General features: G+C 38.5%; 1 protein-coding gene across 1 annotated transcript in view; it reads right to left on the bottom strand.

Annotated features, from left to right (window-relative positions):
- Positions 1-4,470: 4,470 nt before the first annotated feature.
- cyp2r1 (cytochrome P450, family 2, subfamily R, polypeptide 1) overlaps positions 4,471-17,421 on the bottom strand; it is a 45,164-nt gene continuing 32,213 nt past the window's right edge. The window contains exons 3-5 of the mRNA XM_072271374.1: positions 7,072-7,704; positions 5,792-6,121; positions 4,471-4,646 (exon numbers count right to left, since the gene is read on the bottom strand). Of these exons, the coding sequence (XP_072127475.1) occupies positions 4,471-4,646; positions 5,792-6,121; positions 7,072-7,704 (1,139 nt within the window). The remainder of the gene's footprint in view (positions 4,647-5,791; positions 6,122-7,071; positions 7,705-17,421) is intronic.

The raw sequence follows: 17,421 nt of genomic DNA, 5'->3' as shown, positions 1-17,421 counted from the left end.
TGCTCTATGTCCTTTGTCTCTACAAATAATTTTACACCTGAGCTACTGATGTTTAGGTTTATTTTAAATAATCCAATTGTTTTTTGAAAGGTAAGTTCTAAAGTACCCAATGAAATAGTTCATGTCTTATGCAGAATGAAGCTCTATACTTGTATATCAAGAATTAAAACCATAGACATATGCTTCAGGATCTCCTAAATTAAAATGATTACTAATTGCAATTAATGATGCAAACTAATGGAGTAGAAAAACAAAGAGTGTAACACCAGTGCTTAAAACTCAGTTGCAAGCATTTCTTATTAGTACATTTTTGCATACTGTAAGTGAACATGGAGTGTTTCTTTTAACCTTGTTTCTACTCCTACCTATTAAACAACATGGTTTCAAACAATGCAGTGAACTACACAATAAACACTTTAATAATTACTAGTCAACAGCAGATACATTGTTCCAGAAAACTTTTAAGTACTTTTACTGGAAATGTGAGTGTGAATAAGAATGCTTTGCTTTTCTATATTTGATTAGTATCCTGCCTTTACCAAGTTAACAAAAGAACCTATTTCCTCTCATAAAGGCAGGAAGGATATTTAGTATTTTTAGGCTGGCCTTGCAATTTCTTCAGCAATTGAGACTACAGCTGGCAGCAGTTTGGTAGTTAATCATATGGGTTAATCAGAAGGTTTAAATAGAGAAAAATATCAAATTTCCTCGAGTCAACATTAAGTTTAGCAATGAAACTATTAATTTTAATATTCTACTTTTTATCAGTCTTGCTAAAGCATTTTAAAATGTGTTTTATTTAGAAGATAAATCAAGGGAAGGTGATGTAACTATGGTAGTATAATTTTTAAGGGAGTGTCAAATGACAGATGCAGAGCACCCTCAGGACCTAGATTGCTGGGCCTACAGATTTTCTAGACTATCGAACATCAGTCTTACTATTACTGCATTCTATACTCTTTCACATGCTACACAAATGTACAATAAATTTTCCAATGATCCTAGTGCTATACAAGCACTCTGAACTCTGGCTCCATTGTACTTTGATAATACTTTGACTTTGAACCCTTCTTACGCTTTTGCCGTCTTGCATTCTCAACCCTGACCCTACCTCCAGCCCAGTCCAGACCCTTGCTTCTTGCTGCACATTACACTTATACTCTAGGTCCCTGACTTAGATTCTGGACTGATGAGGGAGCCAGATGTGGAGCATCAGGGATTCTGAACAATCCGATAATGGATTATTGGAATTTTATTGTACTTTTATAAGTCCTCCCTGGTTTACAAACACTTGCACTTGGGAGACTGGTGGGATGGATTTGCTAGTTGCTGCAGCCATCTTCTGCATGGTAGCAATGGGATGTTTCTGGGTGTCTTCTCTTCCAAGCAGATCCTCAATAATCGGGTACTGGGTGCAGAACTAAAATTGCTGGGCAAATTCATTCATTTACTCAAGTCAGTGAGACTGGCTTGCAGTCACTCTTCCCATGCCTACTCGTCTCCTGTCACAGCCATTTCTGCAATCTTCTCCCGCAGACCGATTCCACTCATTTCCAACTAACGAACACTTCAGGTTACAAACAATTCTGAGGAATGGAACTCTGTCATAACCTGGGGAACAGCAATGCACATATTTTTGGAAGTTTAATACAAAAGAAATCCAATATAGCATTATAGCCATGAGGTTATCACTAGCTTCTTCACAGAGTAAAATTGACTGAGTATTTGTAAACGAAAGTGCATGAATCCTTAGTTTATAAATACAAGCACAGGATAACAACATACAGAATGGTATCCCATATAAATTATCATCTAGTCAAAATATTATGTCTAAATGTGGGCACTAAAATTTATAATCTATGTTGTGCATTAAAATGTGAAGGAGTTTTACTACTGTGATGCTTGAGATGAGAGACAATAGCTAGGAGGAAGAGGACTGAAGGATCATTTGCCTTGGACAGAAAAGGTTTCAGGGAAATTTAAAAGAGATGTTTATAATTTTGAGGATATTTGACAAGTAACCACAGTGAAGTGTTTTTACTTGAAGGATGATTGATAACCAGACACATCAGAGATCATTGGCAAAGGAATCCATTGGGCAATGAGGGAGAAATTATTTAATGTGGTTGTAATGGAATGCCTGAACAACTGGTGAAAACATATTGAATTCTTAACTTCTTGAAAAGAATTAGATATAGAGATATTAAGAAGGAAATCTCCAGCTCCAGCCCTTCCAGACTACTCTGCCATTTAGTACAATCTTGGATGATCCTCCATGTCAATCCCACATCCCCACTCTCTCCGCACAATCCTTCATGTCTTTTGTGCCTAGAGATGTAGCTAACTCCTTCTTCGTGTGTACTCTGTGGCTTGGTTTTTAGCACCTTCCATGATAGAGTTCCACAGATTCACCATTCAATGACTTATTACTTCATCTCAGCCCAAGCTATCTTACTCCACATTCTGTGATTTCTGGATCCAGACCCTACAGTTACACTGTCCTGTCATAATTTTATATGATTCAATGAGATCCCACCCCATCCATCAACTTTCTCATTAATACAGACCTAGTTTTTCAAATCTTTCCTTATACAATTGTCTTGTCATTATCTATACTCCATTTATGGTAAGCATAACCTTTCTTCGCATAAGGAGACTGAAAGTGCACTTGATAGTGCAGGTATTGTTTCATGAAGATAATGTAATAAAGACATCTTTACTTCTGTATTCAAAATACCTTGCAAAACGAAAGTCTGTGATTTCCTTTCTTGATGCTTGCATTACTTGCACATTTGCTTTCAGTACACCCATGACCCTTGCACATTAGTATTTTAGTTGCTAAGTTACTGGGTTTCTGTTTTCCTGACAGAGGTGGATAATTTTGTATTCCCCATCTTTGCACACTTACTCAACTTGTGAAATCCCATTAAGTCCTCCTTGTTCCATGCAGACTCATAATATCATGCTTGTCATAAGATTAAGGCATAGATTGTACAGTACAAAACAGAATTCGGATATTCCTGATTCTAGGGAGTTTCTTCTTTTCCACTATGATGAAAGTATGTATTTGATAAGTAACTACTTTACTATCATCCTTAGCAACAGGCAAGGTACCAAATGATTGGGGAAGAATTAATGTTGTTCCACTGTTTAAGAAAGGCTCTAAAACTAACCAGCAAATTATAGGCTGGTGAGCTTGACATCAGTAGTGGGAAAGTTATTGGAAAGTATTCTAAGGAACTGGATATATGTGTATTTGGATAGGCAGGGACTGATTAGGGATAGTCAGCATGGCTCTGTGAGTGGTAGGTCATGTCTAACCAATCTTATAGAATTTTTGAGGAAGTTACCAAGAAAGGTGATGAAAGCAAGGCATGGACTTGAGTAAGGTATTTGACAAGGTTGGTTGGTCAGGAAGGTTCAGTTAAATTAGATTAGATACTGGCCTTGCGAGAGAAGTCAGAAAGATGTAGTAGATAGTTGCCTCTCTGACTGGAGGCCTGTGAGTAGTGGAGTGCACAGGGATTGATGCTGGGTTTATTGATGTTTTATCATCAGGATGATAATGCGGTAAACTGGGTTGCAAATCTGCAAATGACACCAAAACTGGAGGTGTAGTGGAGCTTGCAGCAGGTTCTGGACCAGCTTGAAAAATGTGCTTAAAATGGCAGATGAATTTAATTCAGAGAAATGGAAGTGTTGCACTTTGTTAGGACCAACCAGGGTACTGTGAACAGTAGGGCACTGAGGAGTGCTGTAGAACAACAGGATCTGAGATTACAGGTCCATAATTAATTGAAAATGGTGGCACAGGTAGATAAGGTAATTAAAAAAGCTTTTGCCACATTGACCTTCATAAATCAAAGTACTGAGTATACGAGATAGGATGTTAAGTTGAAGTCATATAAGACGTTAGTGAGGCCTAATTTGGAGTATCGTGTGCAGTTTTGGTCACCTACCTACAGGAAAGATGTAAATAAGGTAGAAAGTATACAGAGGAAACTTCTAAGGACGTTGCTGGAAATGAAAGATCTGAGTTATATGGAAAGATTGAATAGTTTAGGACATTATTCATTGGAACATGAGGGGAGAATTGATAGAGGTATACACAATTATGAGGGGTATAGACAGGGTAAATGCAACCATCTTTTTCCACTGAGGTTGAGTGAGATTACAACTAGGTGTCATGGATTAAGAGTGAAAGGTGAAAAGCTTAAGGTGAGCATGAGGAGGAACTTCATTTAGAGGGTCATGAGAGTGTGGAACGAGCTGCCAGCACAAGTGATACATGTGAATCGATATCAACATTTGAGATAAGTTTGGATAGATACATGGATGACAGAGGTATGAAGGGCTATGGTCCGGGTGTGAGTCAATGGGACTAGGTAGCTTAAATGGTTCAGCATGAATTAAATGGGCCGAAGGGCCCGTTTCTATGCTGTACTTTTCTATGACCCTAGTATTCTCTTATCAGCGTCTTTCTGCTGAAATAAGATATGGATGAGGTTGTAATGTCATTCCCAATTTAGGCTTCAGATTTGGAATAGTTCCTGGTGGAAAATGAATATGAAATCTTTGTAACAGCATGGTGAAAAACAGAAATAGCTCCATTCTTGCAAGTTGTTCTCCAAGACAGTGTCTTCGACCTATAAAATATAAAATTGAAGACAATTTATCCAATTTTGTTTTTAAAAGTGAAACTTGTTAATTGTGTATTAACACTACTTCTTCTCCAAAGTATTAGATATTATAAAATTACTTCTACTCGTATACCACTAAAATCTTGAAAAACCTTGTTCATTACATGGCAGATTTTGTTGTGAAAGTAATGACAGTGGTTGCTATGATTTATGCTTTAATCTAGCAGCATCCTCTGTTAAGAAAACATACAATCACATTCAGCAGCTGATCCCACAAATGTACTGCTGCAACATAAGCTACATATTTTTCTGCTACCAATTTGAATACAATGAACAATGTAACATGTTACTGATATCATAGATATGGATTAAGCTTGCCACAGAACAGCCCTTTAATGGCATTGTAAGTCTTAGTTATTAATAAATAATCTCTCCAGCATGGAAAATCAACTCTTGCAAGTTAACTCTTACAAGAGGCGCCACGGTAGTGCAGCGATTAGCATGATGCTGTTTCACTCGGGGCATCTGAATTTAGAGTTCAATTCTGATGTCTTCTGTAAAGAATCTTTTTAGGTCCTCCTCATGGAACATCTGCGATTCCTCCCACAGTCTGAAGGCGTACCAAGTAGGTTATTTAGTCATTCTAAATTGTCCTGTGATTAGATTAGAGTTAAATCATGATTAACTAGGGTTGTCGGGGGTTGCTGGGATAGGGTGGCGTAGCTCAAGGGGCTGAACATGCCTTTTCTGTGCTGTATCTCTAAGTGAAAATGAAGTCAGGTGTCTTGCTCTTTTAACTTTTGATTTTCATTTTTTTCCTGTTTAAGTAAGTTGCTCAAAAGTAAAAGTCAAATCTTTGGAGTAATACCTAAGAGGTAGTGACCAGAAGTAATTAGTGACTGAATTTTTACTTGCAAGCTATATGCTATAGTATTCTAGTTAGTTATGTCTAAGACCTCTAGGCTATGGTAGAGTGCCCCTGAAGCACACCCTAACACGTTTCTTACTCCAGACTGAATCTTCTGCATTTTTTTCCCATCACAGTGTCAGTTCAACTGACAGAAAAAAATCTGCATTTTGGAACAGTCTGTATTGATGTCTCTTGTTGAAGCAAGAAAATTTAATATTGCTAAATATGTCACACAACTTACCAATAGAAAATGGAACAAATGCTTCTTTCTTCACAAATTGCCCATTTTTGTCTAGGAATCTTTCAGGACAAAACAGATGAGGAGAATTCCAATATTTTTCATCAAAATGTACAGAATAAAGATTCGTTATAACTGTGGTTCCCTTTGGAATGGAATAGCCTCGAACAATAGTATTCTTGGAAGTTGCACGGAAAATACCAAGTGGTGCTATGTTGCAGTATCTCAGAACTTCATGCAGTACTGCCTCTGTGTATGGCATCTGTGACTTGTTTTCCAGGGAAGGTATTTGGTTTTTGCCCACAATAATGTCAATTTCCTGATGGACTTTTTCTGTAAAGTAAAAGAAATAAGAATCTTAAGGATTTTGTTTCAGCAATTAATTAAATTGGAAATTATTTTTGTTCAGGTAGCACTTTAGAATTGTTACGTAAACACTAGGGACTGTGGAAATAAATAAGGCAGCAATGGTCAGAATGTATATTAGATGTTTCCCCATTGTCTAAGCCTTAAATAAACTATTTTCCCTTTCCTGTTTTCCATCAATTCATCTGTTATTTAATATTACTATAAATGATGGCAACTTCTGATTTGGTGTCATATTTTATCCTCATTCCCTTGTGGCAATGATGAAAATGAGAACTCAAGATTCCCTATACCAGATAGGAATAAATATTATACAGCTTTTAATTTACAATGACTTTTATATATCTGTCATAAACTAAGTTTGCATAGGCTTAAGTGTTGTTTCAATGCAAAATCTATATTTTTTATGCTGTGCTGATATGAATGATTGTTTTTACTTCTAGGAAATTTGAGTTAAAATTAACAATGTACGGATGTTTTCTAGTAAATTAAATCAAGTGAGCCTTGGATTTTAATGGTTTGAATTTAGGTTGACAGTCATAGTCTCTTCAGCTCAAAATCCACACCAAACAGTAACCACCCATTTAAACTAATCCAGCTTCCTCTCTATACTGCTGATCATCTACACATTGCAAGATGTGACTAGCAACCTGTACCACTTTGGGATATGGGAGGAAACCACAGGAAATCCCTTACAATCACAAGGAGAATGAGCATTCTCCACACAGATGGCACCCAAGGCCAGGATTGCACCTGGGTCTCTGGTGCTACAGGGCAGTAGCTAGCTCTACCAATATACGATAGGGATAAAACTTTCTCAGAGGGAAGAAAATAGTTAAAGTTCACAACAATAGTAACAAAATAGTCCAACTTCCTATAATTTCTCTGAGTTATCTATTTGAATACTGTGTTCTCACCTTGAATGTTTGGATACAGTGCCATGTACAAGATTGCCCATCTAAGTGCATTAGTTGTAGTCTCTGTTCCAGCTATAATGAGTTCTCCAACAGTAAAAATTAAGTTTTCTTTTGAAAAGGAAGATTCAGGATCATTAATATTCTTTTCTAGTTCATCCAGATATGAATCAATGAGATGCCGAGGTTTTTGAGGGGTTCTGTTTTGGGAAAAACGGTGTATTATCTTCAGCAAAAAGTTGTAAACTTCAGCTGCATTTTTGAACAAACGTTGATGTTTTCCAAATGGTAGTAGCCCAATCCAAGGAAAAGCATTGTACAGAAATGCCCAAACACTGGCAGCCAATTCAATATTTTCACTAAATATCTCAATCATATGCTGATAATCAGTGTCATCATATGTGAACCGCTCTCCAAAAATGATCAAGTTTGTGATGTTGGAAACTGCATTAGTTACAAGGCACTTAGCATCAAATGGCTCTCCTTTGTAGGTGTCAATAGCATCCAAAAAAATCATACATTCCTCAGAAATTTTGTTTTCAAAGCTCTTTTTACCCGGTCCAAAGCAGCGAAAGCAATTCACAGTGACCTTACGATGATCAGTCCAAGCACGACCATATTTGGAGTTCAAAAGCCCTAGGAAGTTTCCAAAATTAACAACATAATATGCGTAAATTAATATACAAGTTAGTAATATTGATTTGCATAGACTATTTTTTTCCTCTCCAATCAAACAGTTTCAAAGGTGTTAATTTTTTGGGGAATGACGTGAGTAATGTTCACTTACCCACAACTGAAATCTCATTCACTGGCTTCATACAGTTTGTTATATCACTGTTATTTTATTGTACTGGACATCACACTCCTGACGAGTGAAAACCATTTGTGATGTTGAACTTGAGTGCTACTCCATTAGGCATTTTTACTATTTTCTATTTCCATCCATGGCATTTTAATATTCTACATACAATACAGTGGATCAAACTCTAAGTACATTTAGGTCACCACTCTTAGCTTCTTGACTGTTATTTTCCATTTTAGTACCCGAGTTTACCCGCACTGAAATTCATTAGTTCATTTACTCAATTAGTATCTCTCATAATTTAATGCTGCTTTTCACAATGCACCCCGAAAATTGCAGAGATCCCAGCATCTCTGAAGATCTAACCTGGGCTCAACGTATTGATGCAATTACAAAGGCACAACAGTGGCTATATTTGATTGGGAGTTTGAGGAGATTTGATATTTCAAAAGTAAAGAGACAGTATACTGTAAAGGGCAAGACACTTAACAGTGCTGATGAGCAAAGATCTTGGGGTCTAAGTTCATAACTCCTTGGAACTGGCTACATAGGTTGAGAGGGTGATTAAAAAGGTATATGACATGCTTGGCTTTATTAGTTGAGGCAATGAGTTCAAAAGTCAGGAAGTTATGATGTAGCTTCATAAAACTCTATTTAGGCCACATCTGGAGTAATGCATACAGTTCTGGTTGCCCCATTATGGGAAGGCTGTTGAGGCTTTGGGCAGGGTGCAGAAGAGGTTTACCAGGAAGCTGCCTGGATGAGAGGGCACGTGTTATAATGAAAGGTTGGACAATTTGGGCTGTTTTCTTTTGAGTGGCGAAGGCTGAAGGGACACTGACAGAGGTTTATAAGGTTACATGAGGCACAGGTAGAATGGACAAACAGCATCTTTTTCCCCAGGGTTTGAAGATCTAATACTGGAGGGCATGCATTTAAGGTGAGAAGGGTTAATTTTAAGAGATGTCAGGGGCAAGTTGTTTTTTTTTAAAAATAGAGAGTAGTGGGTGTCTGGAATGCATCACCTGGGGTGGTGCTAGAGGCAGATACATTAGAGGTTTTTAAGAGATGTTTGGATAGGCCCACGAATGTGAGGTAAATGGAAGGATATAGACATTATGCAGGCAGAATGGATGAGTTTAGATGGCCATTTGATTACTTGATTGGTTCATCACAACATTGTGGGTGAAGTGCTTGTGGCTGTGCTGTATTATTCTATGTTCTATGTCACCAAAGACTCCAGCAAATTTCTACAGATGAACCATGGAAAGCATTCTCACTGGTTGCATCACCATCTGGTATGGAGGGGCTACTGCACAAAATTTGAATAAGCTGCATAAGCTTGTAAACTCAGCCAGCTCCATCGTAGGCAGTAGTCTCCCCAGCTTAAAAACATCTTCGAAAGGTGATGCTGCAAAGATGCAGTGCCCATCATTAAGAACCCCTATCACCCAGGATGTGCCTTCTTCTCATTGCTACCATCAGGGAGGAAGTACAGGAGCCTGAAGACATATGCTCATCATTTTAGGAAGAGCTTCTTCCCCTCCCCCATCAGATTTCTGAATGGACAGTGAATGAATTCATGAACACTCCCTCACTTTTTTTGCACCACTTATTTAATTTTTTGTATGTTTGTAGTAATTTATTTTATGTATTGCACTATACTGCTGTCACAAAACAACAAACTTCACAACATGCCAGTGATATTAAACCTGATTCTGATTCTCTAGGTCAGTGCTTCTAAGAGTCATATCATTTAAAGTACATTTTCCTCTTATAACTGGCTTCCTAAAGTGCAGAACTCACAGGTGTCTGGATTAAACTCCCTCTGCTATTTCTCTGCTACACTTTCCGATTGCTCTGCATCCCGTTGAATCTTTTGACCACCTTCCTTGCTCTCCACAACTCAGCCCATTTTTATGACACCTGCAAACTTACTAATCAGCTCACTTACATTTTCACTTAAATCATTTATATATAATCACTAACTACAGAGGTGTCAGCACTGAACCCTAGGGAATACTGCTGGTCACAGAACTTCAGTCTGAATAACACTCCTCGTCAAAAGCTTTAAAAGTCCATATATAACTCAAAAATTATGCAACCAAATTTGTAGGACATGACCTCCTCAGCAAAACGCCATGCTGATTATGTTTTTCCAGATGTTAGTAGATCCTATCCCTAAGAATTGTCTCCAATAATTTCCCCACCTCTGATGTAAAATTCACCAGCTTTTAATTTCCTGGTTTCTCACTTCTGTCTTTCTTATGGAGAAACATTAGCTATTCTCCAGGACCTCACCTGTGACTAAAGAGGGTACAAAGAAATCTGTTGAGGCCCCTGCAATCTCATCTTTGATTGTCTCAATAACCTGGGATGGAGCTGGCCCTGGGGATATTAATGTTTTTGAAGATCCCCATACTGCCTCCTCACTGATAGCTGCATGCTCTAGAATACCAACATAATCCTCCATGACCTCATTAGCTCAGCCATGTTGATACATCTTGGTGGTCCACTTAGTTTTGTCCACAACGAGGATGAGCTTGCTGGGAAATGTTAACAGTTCTGTATTTACTTCCCTGTAAATGTCAAATAATTTGGTTCTTCCCCATAAAATGATATTGTGAACTTGTTGGTCAAGCTCTGCGAATAATTTCAGTGACACTGAATTCCTGTAATGAAACACAAATACTGCAACTATACAGAATTTATTGCTGGGAAATTCACCTACTGAATCCTCCGAGATTAGACTTGAATGGGATCAGAATACACAGGAGTAACTGTGAGTGAGAAGGCATATACACGGTAATCAACACTTTCTAATATTCTAATTTAATGATTTTTTAATGAGTAGTTTAGTTTATTTAATTTTTACAAATTTAAAATTTTATACATACTTCACAATTTTTAATGGTCATTGAATCAACGAGAGATGCTCAACAGCTGTGGCAGGGCTTGAATGCTATCACTTCTTGCAAAGTTAAATCAAACAACATGGGAGACAGCAGGGCTTCGCTTCCAGGTGAACTCAATACCTTTTATGGTTTCTTTGACCATTAGAATATGGAGAAAAAATTGCAAACCCCCACATCCCCCATGATCCTATGTCTCTGAAACTGATGATGCGGACTGCCTTCAGGAGTGTGAATCCACGGAAAGCATCCGGACCGGATGGCGTACCTGGCCATGTACTAAAGACCTGTGCTGACCAACTGGCTGGAGTGTTCACTGAGATATTTAACCTCGTGCTTCGGCAGTGTGTGATACCATCCTGCTTCAAGCAGGCTTCGATTACACTAGTGCCCAAGCAGAATGTGATGATCTGCCTCAAAGGCCCAGTTGCACTTACATCCATAATGATGAAGTGTTTTGAGAAAGTTAGTGATGAAAGAAATCAGCTCCTGCCTGAGAGGCGACATGGATTCACTCCAATTTGCCCACCGGAGCAATAGGGTCACAACAGATGCCATCTCATTGGCTCTTCACTCAATCCTGGAACACCTGGACAGCAAAAACCATATGTCAAGATACTCTTTATTGGCTACAGCTCAACATTCAATACCATCATCCCTTCAAAATTAATCAATAAACTCCAAGACCTTGACCTCAATTCCTGTTTGTGCAATTGAATCCTGGGTTTCCTTACTGGTAGAACCCTGTGAGTTCAGATTGGTACCAGCATCTTCTCAACGATCTCCATCTGTACAGGTGCACCACAGGGCTGTCTGCCTAGCCCCCTGCTCTACTCACTTTACACCAATGATTGTGTGGCTAAGCACAGCTCCAATACCATATTTAAGTTTGCTGAATTCACCACTGCTGTGGGCCGAATCAAAGGTGGTGATGAATCAGCATGCAGGAGGGAGACTGAAAATTTGGCTGAGTGGTGTCATAATGACAACCTCTCACTCAATGTCAGCAAGACCAAGGAACTGATTGTAGACTTCAAGACAGGGAAACCAGAAATCTATGAGTCAGTAATCATTGGAAGTTCAGAGGCAGGGAAGGTTAGCAACTTTAAGTTCCTGGGTGTTACTATTTCAGAGGACCTATCCTGGACACAGCACATAAATACAACGTGAAGGAAGCATGGCAACACCTCTACTTCCTTAGGAGTCTGCAGAGATTTGGCACAAAATCTAAAACATTGACAAATTTCTATATATGTGTAGTGGAGAATATATTGACTGGCTGCATCACAGCCTGGTATGGAAACACAAATGCCTTTGAACAGAAAATCCTACAAAAAATGTAGTGGATTTGGCTCAGTACATCATGGGTAATGCCCTCCCAACCATTGAGCACATCTATATGAAACACTGTCACAGGAAAGCAGCATCAATATTCAGAGATCTCCACCATCCAGGTCATGCTCTCTTCTTGCTGCTTTCATCAGGTAGAAGGTACAAGATCCTCAGGACTTGCAGCATCAGTTTCAAGAATAGTTACTACCCCTTAACCATCAGGCTCTTAATAAAACGAGATAACTACACTCACTTGCCCCAGCATTGAAATGTTGTCACAACCAATAATCTCACTTTAAGGACTCTTTATCTCATTATCTCATGTTCTCGTTATTTATTGCTAATTATTTATATTTGCATTTGCACAGTTGTTGCCTTCTGCACTCTGATCTTTCATTGATCCTGTTATAGTTACGATTCTATAGATTTGCTGAATATGCCTGCAGAAAAAAGAATCTCAGGGTTGTATATAGTGATATATATGCACTTTGATCATTAAATTTACGTTGAATTCTTTAGAATGTTACAGACATTCACAGGTTTGAAGTCTCCAACAGCATAAACAGGTAGCTCAATCAGAGATGCAGCCTGGCCTAAGTATTTCCAGCATTTCCTGTTTTCATTACTAGATTTTTCAATTTCATTTGCAGAATATTCACTGTAGTGAGATGTGAATTCGCATTCCCCTCCAAGTTCCACACACTTCTGATTTGTCAGTCCTTTGTTGTTACTGTGTCTAACTCCAGACCCAGCATCACTGTGGGGAAAGCCTTCACTAAAAGGTCTGCAATGGGTTAAGCTGGCAGCCTACCATCATTTTCTCAACGACTTTTGAAAATGGGCAACAAAAACTGTCTGTGCCAGTAATGCTCATTCTGAGCATGAATACCTAAAGGAATCATTGGTCACAGGCTTTAGGTTATTAGTCCAGTTCAAAAAACAGTTCAGCACACTTCATTTTTTATCTCCGTGACTATAACACTGCAGCCCTCCAAGATTGCTTCAGCTATTCTGCTGTTGAAATGCTTGTTCATGCTTTTACTAGCCCTAAACTTGATTCATTCAACAGGCTCCTAATTGGACGCTGTAATCTTGAGCAAAAGACAAATGTTGGAGGGACTTGGGGTGTCGAGCAGCATTCCGGTCTGATTTCTCTTGTTCTAAACTCTATAAACTAGAGACCATTTTCAACTTCTGAAGTCCTTATCCTAACATATACCTTCATCCACTCATGTGTCTCATTTGGTTTCAGATTTTAAAAACCAACTGGACTTTAAAATTCTCACCATTTGTTTTCAGATCCTTCTGTTCTCATCCCCACCCTCCTCATCTTTATAATCTCGCTGCCTAGCATCACTGTGGGAAATCCTTCACCCAAAAATAAAATGCTTCTCCAATTCTGGCCCTTTATTCTCAAATTTAATCATTCCTTTATTGTGAAGGGTACATTCCGCTGTCAGGCTCCTAAATTCCATAATTTTCTTTCAAAATTTCTTGCCTCTTCATTCCTCTTTCAAGATGTTCATCAGTACTTCCTCCAGCCACAATTTCAATCATCTATTCATTGGTCTTTATGAATTTCATTGTCAATATTTTTAATAACTCTCTTGGGAACTTACTTGGTACTTGCCATATACAGTGCCTATAAAAAGTATTCACCCTCCCTTGGAACATTTCATATTTTATTGTTTTACAACGTTGAATCACAGTGGATTTAATTTGGCTCTTTTGACTCTGATCAACAGAAAAAGACTCTGTGTCAAAGTGAAAATAGATCGCTACAAAGTGATCGAAATTAATTACAAATATAAAACACAAAATAATTGATTGCATAAGTATTCACACCCTTGAAGTCAGTATTTAGTAGATGTACCCTTGTAGTAATTACAGCCTTGAATCTGTGTGGCTAGGTCTCTATCAAATTCGCACATCTGGACACTGCAATTTTTTCCCATTCATCTTTACAAAACTGCTCAAGCTCTGTCAGATTGCAAACCCAGCAACAAATTCTCAATTGGATTGAGGTCTGGTCTCTGACTTGTCCACTCCAGGTCATTAACTTTGTTGTTTTTAAGCCATTCTTGTGTAACTTTGGCTTTAGGCTTGAGGTCACTGTCTTGCTGGAAAACAAATCTCCCATATTACAGTTCTCTTGCAGACTGCACCAGGTTTTCCTCCAGGATTTCCCTGCTTTTGCTGTATTCATTTTACCCTCTACCTTCACATGCCTTGCAGGACCTGCCGCAGTAAAGTATCCCCACAGCATGATGCAGCTGCCATCATGCTTCACAGAAGGGATGGTGTGTCTTTGATGATGTGCGGTGTTTGGCTTATGCCAAACATAGAATTTAGTCTGATGGCCAAAAGGTTCAATTTTGGTTTCATCAGACTATAGAATCTTCTTTCAGCTGACTTCAGAGCCTCCCACATGCCTTCTGGCAAACTCTAGCCAAGATTTCATGTGAGAATTTTTCCAACAATGGCTTTCTCTTTGCCATTCTCCCATAAAGCTATGACTGGTGAAGCACTTGGGCAACCGATATATGTACAGTCTCTCGCATCTCAGCCACTGAAGCTTATAATCCCTCTAGAGTTGTAATAGGTCTCATGGTGGCCTCCCTCACTAGTCCCTTCTTGCACGGTCACTCAGTTTTTGAGAATGGCCTGCTCTAAGCAGATTTACAGCTGTGCCATATTCTTTCCGTTAATGATTGACTTAACTGTACTCCGAATTATTCTGTGGCTTAGCACTTTTTTTGTATCTATCTCCTGACTTAGGCTTTTCAATAACCTTTTTGCAGAGTTGCTTGGAGTGTTCTTTTGTCTTTGTGGTGTAGTTTTTGCCAGGATACTGACTCACTAGCATTTGGACCTTCCAGAAACAGATGTATTATTACTATAATCAATTGAAACACCTCGACTGCATACTGGTTGTTCTCCATTTAACTAATTATGTGACCTAAAACCAGTTGGCTGCACCAGTGATGGTTTGGTATGTCATTTTAAAGGTGGGGAAAATACTTGTGTAATCAATTATTTTGTGTTTTATATTTGTAATTAATTTAGATCACTTTGTTTTTCACTTAGACACAAATGAGTCTTTTTCTGTTGATCAGTGTCAAATATAAAGCCAACTTAAATCCACTGCGATTCAATGCTGTAAAACAATAAAACATGAAAACTTCCGGGGGGGGGGGTGAATACTTTTTATAGGCACTATACAAATCATTGGTAATCCTGAAAAATGAAAAAACAAACTGCACCAATCTACATGTTAGCTTTTGTTCCGATAAGTAACTCTGGTTCAGCAACATCTATCTTTCATCATTTCTAAACTTCTTTCTCAGCAAAAACACATCATATATTTCTGCTTTCGTATAAAGCACCCTTTATTGCAACCCTGTGTTTCTTTTCTCCTCTGTTCATGAAGAGATCAAAACTTACCGGCACAGTTGTTGATCATCTGCAAAAGATAATGAATTGAACATGGAACATAGTACGGCACAGTACAGGCCCTTTGGTCCACAATGTTGTGCCAATCTTTTGCCCTACTCCAACCCTTCCCTTCCACCTAGCCCTCCATTTTTCCTTTATCCATGCGCCTACCTAAGGGTCTATTAAATGTCCCTAATGCGCCTCCACCACCACCCCAGACAGTGCACTCTATGCAAATACTACTCTCCGTGTTTAAAAAAAAACCTATTCCCCCGCCCCATACTTTCTTTCAACCACCTTAAAATTATGCCCTCAGAATACTGATCATTGTTTCCCTGGAAAAAATGGCACTGGCTGGCTACTCATTCATCTTATACACCTCTATTGTCTTTTCCCATTCTCCCTTGCTCCGAAAAGAAAAGCCTTGCTTGCTCAACCCTTCCTCATAAAACGTGATCTCTAATCCGGATAACTGACAGCTTTTGATGAATAACATCCACAAATCATAGCAACCATCGTTCCTTTTGCAGGGGAATATTTACAGTTAACAGCATTCACATACTTTAATGCATCTTCGTCCAGCACTAATGATACATTTCTTTATCAAAGCTTTCACTTAGGCAGGTAGAAGTTGGATCTGACCTGCTCAGCAGCAGTAGGTTGAGCAATTGAAGATGTGTGCCAATCCATGATATTGTGGTTCACTCCAGTTTTCATAATCATACAATAACATGTTGATTCAGTTTAGTTCAGGGACTTAATTGTATCATATTAAGGATTAAATTTAGTCACCATATAAATGTATTATGATTTTGCTGTGGTGTGTTGGCACAATATGCAACAAAAACAACAACATTCAACAATTATAAAGAAAAAAGAATTCATTAAAAATGTTAGACATAAATACCAGCATGTATTTACAATGTAAACAGCATTATAAAGAATGGCTTAAAGTGTTTATAGTACCGTGCAGTGACTGAGGTAATCAATAAATGGGCTTGGGGCCAACTAGAATAGTTGATTGGATTAACTGCTTACAGGAAGAAACTTTCAAGGTGGCATGAAATTTTTGTTTCACTCGCCCTGTAGCACTTGTCGGAAGGGAGCATTAGCAAATGGCAGTTTGCTGGATGGTTGGGTCATGTCCACATTTTATTCTTTGTGGACATGATTGGCAAGGGGACCAATGAAGAGTTAGCCATGCTGGTGCATATTCTAGAGTTACAGACCAGACCATTTAATAATGCCATATTGGGATATAAATGAATTGGATGTTTATTTCCAGCAATCTGATAGTTTGATAGTCACCATGGGGTCTTTTAATTACAGATTTATTTGATTATTTGAGTTTAATTCCCACAGAGGTTACTTTACAACTCTGCTACTGCATTCAGATCAAAGGGAAGTATGATGCAGATGTATAATTCCTATTTTTGATTAAAATTATGGTTACGTTTAGATATATTTCTTGTTAAGTGATAGATGTTATGGAAAAAGTCAAGAGTATGATGAAATATTCTTCACTTGGGCAGATTCAAGTTAATCACCATCCAGGACAAATTAGTCCACTTGTTTGACATGACTGTAACTATTTGAGGCCTAAGTGGACTCATTCAGGCTACTTTGATGGTATCTCCCAAACCTGCTAATTCTACGAACACGAAAGTCAAGGGAGGCATGTGGAGCATCACCACCAGCACATGGTTTTGCACCTTGTTTACTTGGAAATTGTTAACTGGTCTTTTATTGTTGCTGGGTCTAAGTCCAACAGTACTGTGGGAGCACCTTCATATGAAGAATAGCAGAAGTTCAGGGTGGCAGTTCGCCACCACATTTTCAAGTGGAGCAAAGAGCATGAGGAGGAAATACTCC

This window comes from Mobula birostris, chromosome 11 (genome assembly GCF_030028105.1).
Source record: "Mobula birostris isolate sMobBir1 chromosome 11, sMobBir1.hap1, whole genome shotgun sequence".
Lineage (NCBI taxonomy): Eukaryota > Metazoa > Chordata > Chondrichthyes > Myliobatiformes > Myliobatidae > Mobula > Mobula birostris.
This window is presented reverse-complemented; position numbering and strand designations above follow the sequence as displayed.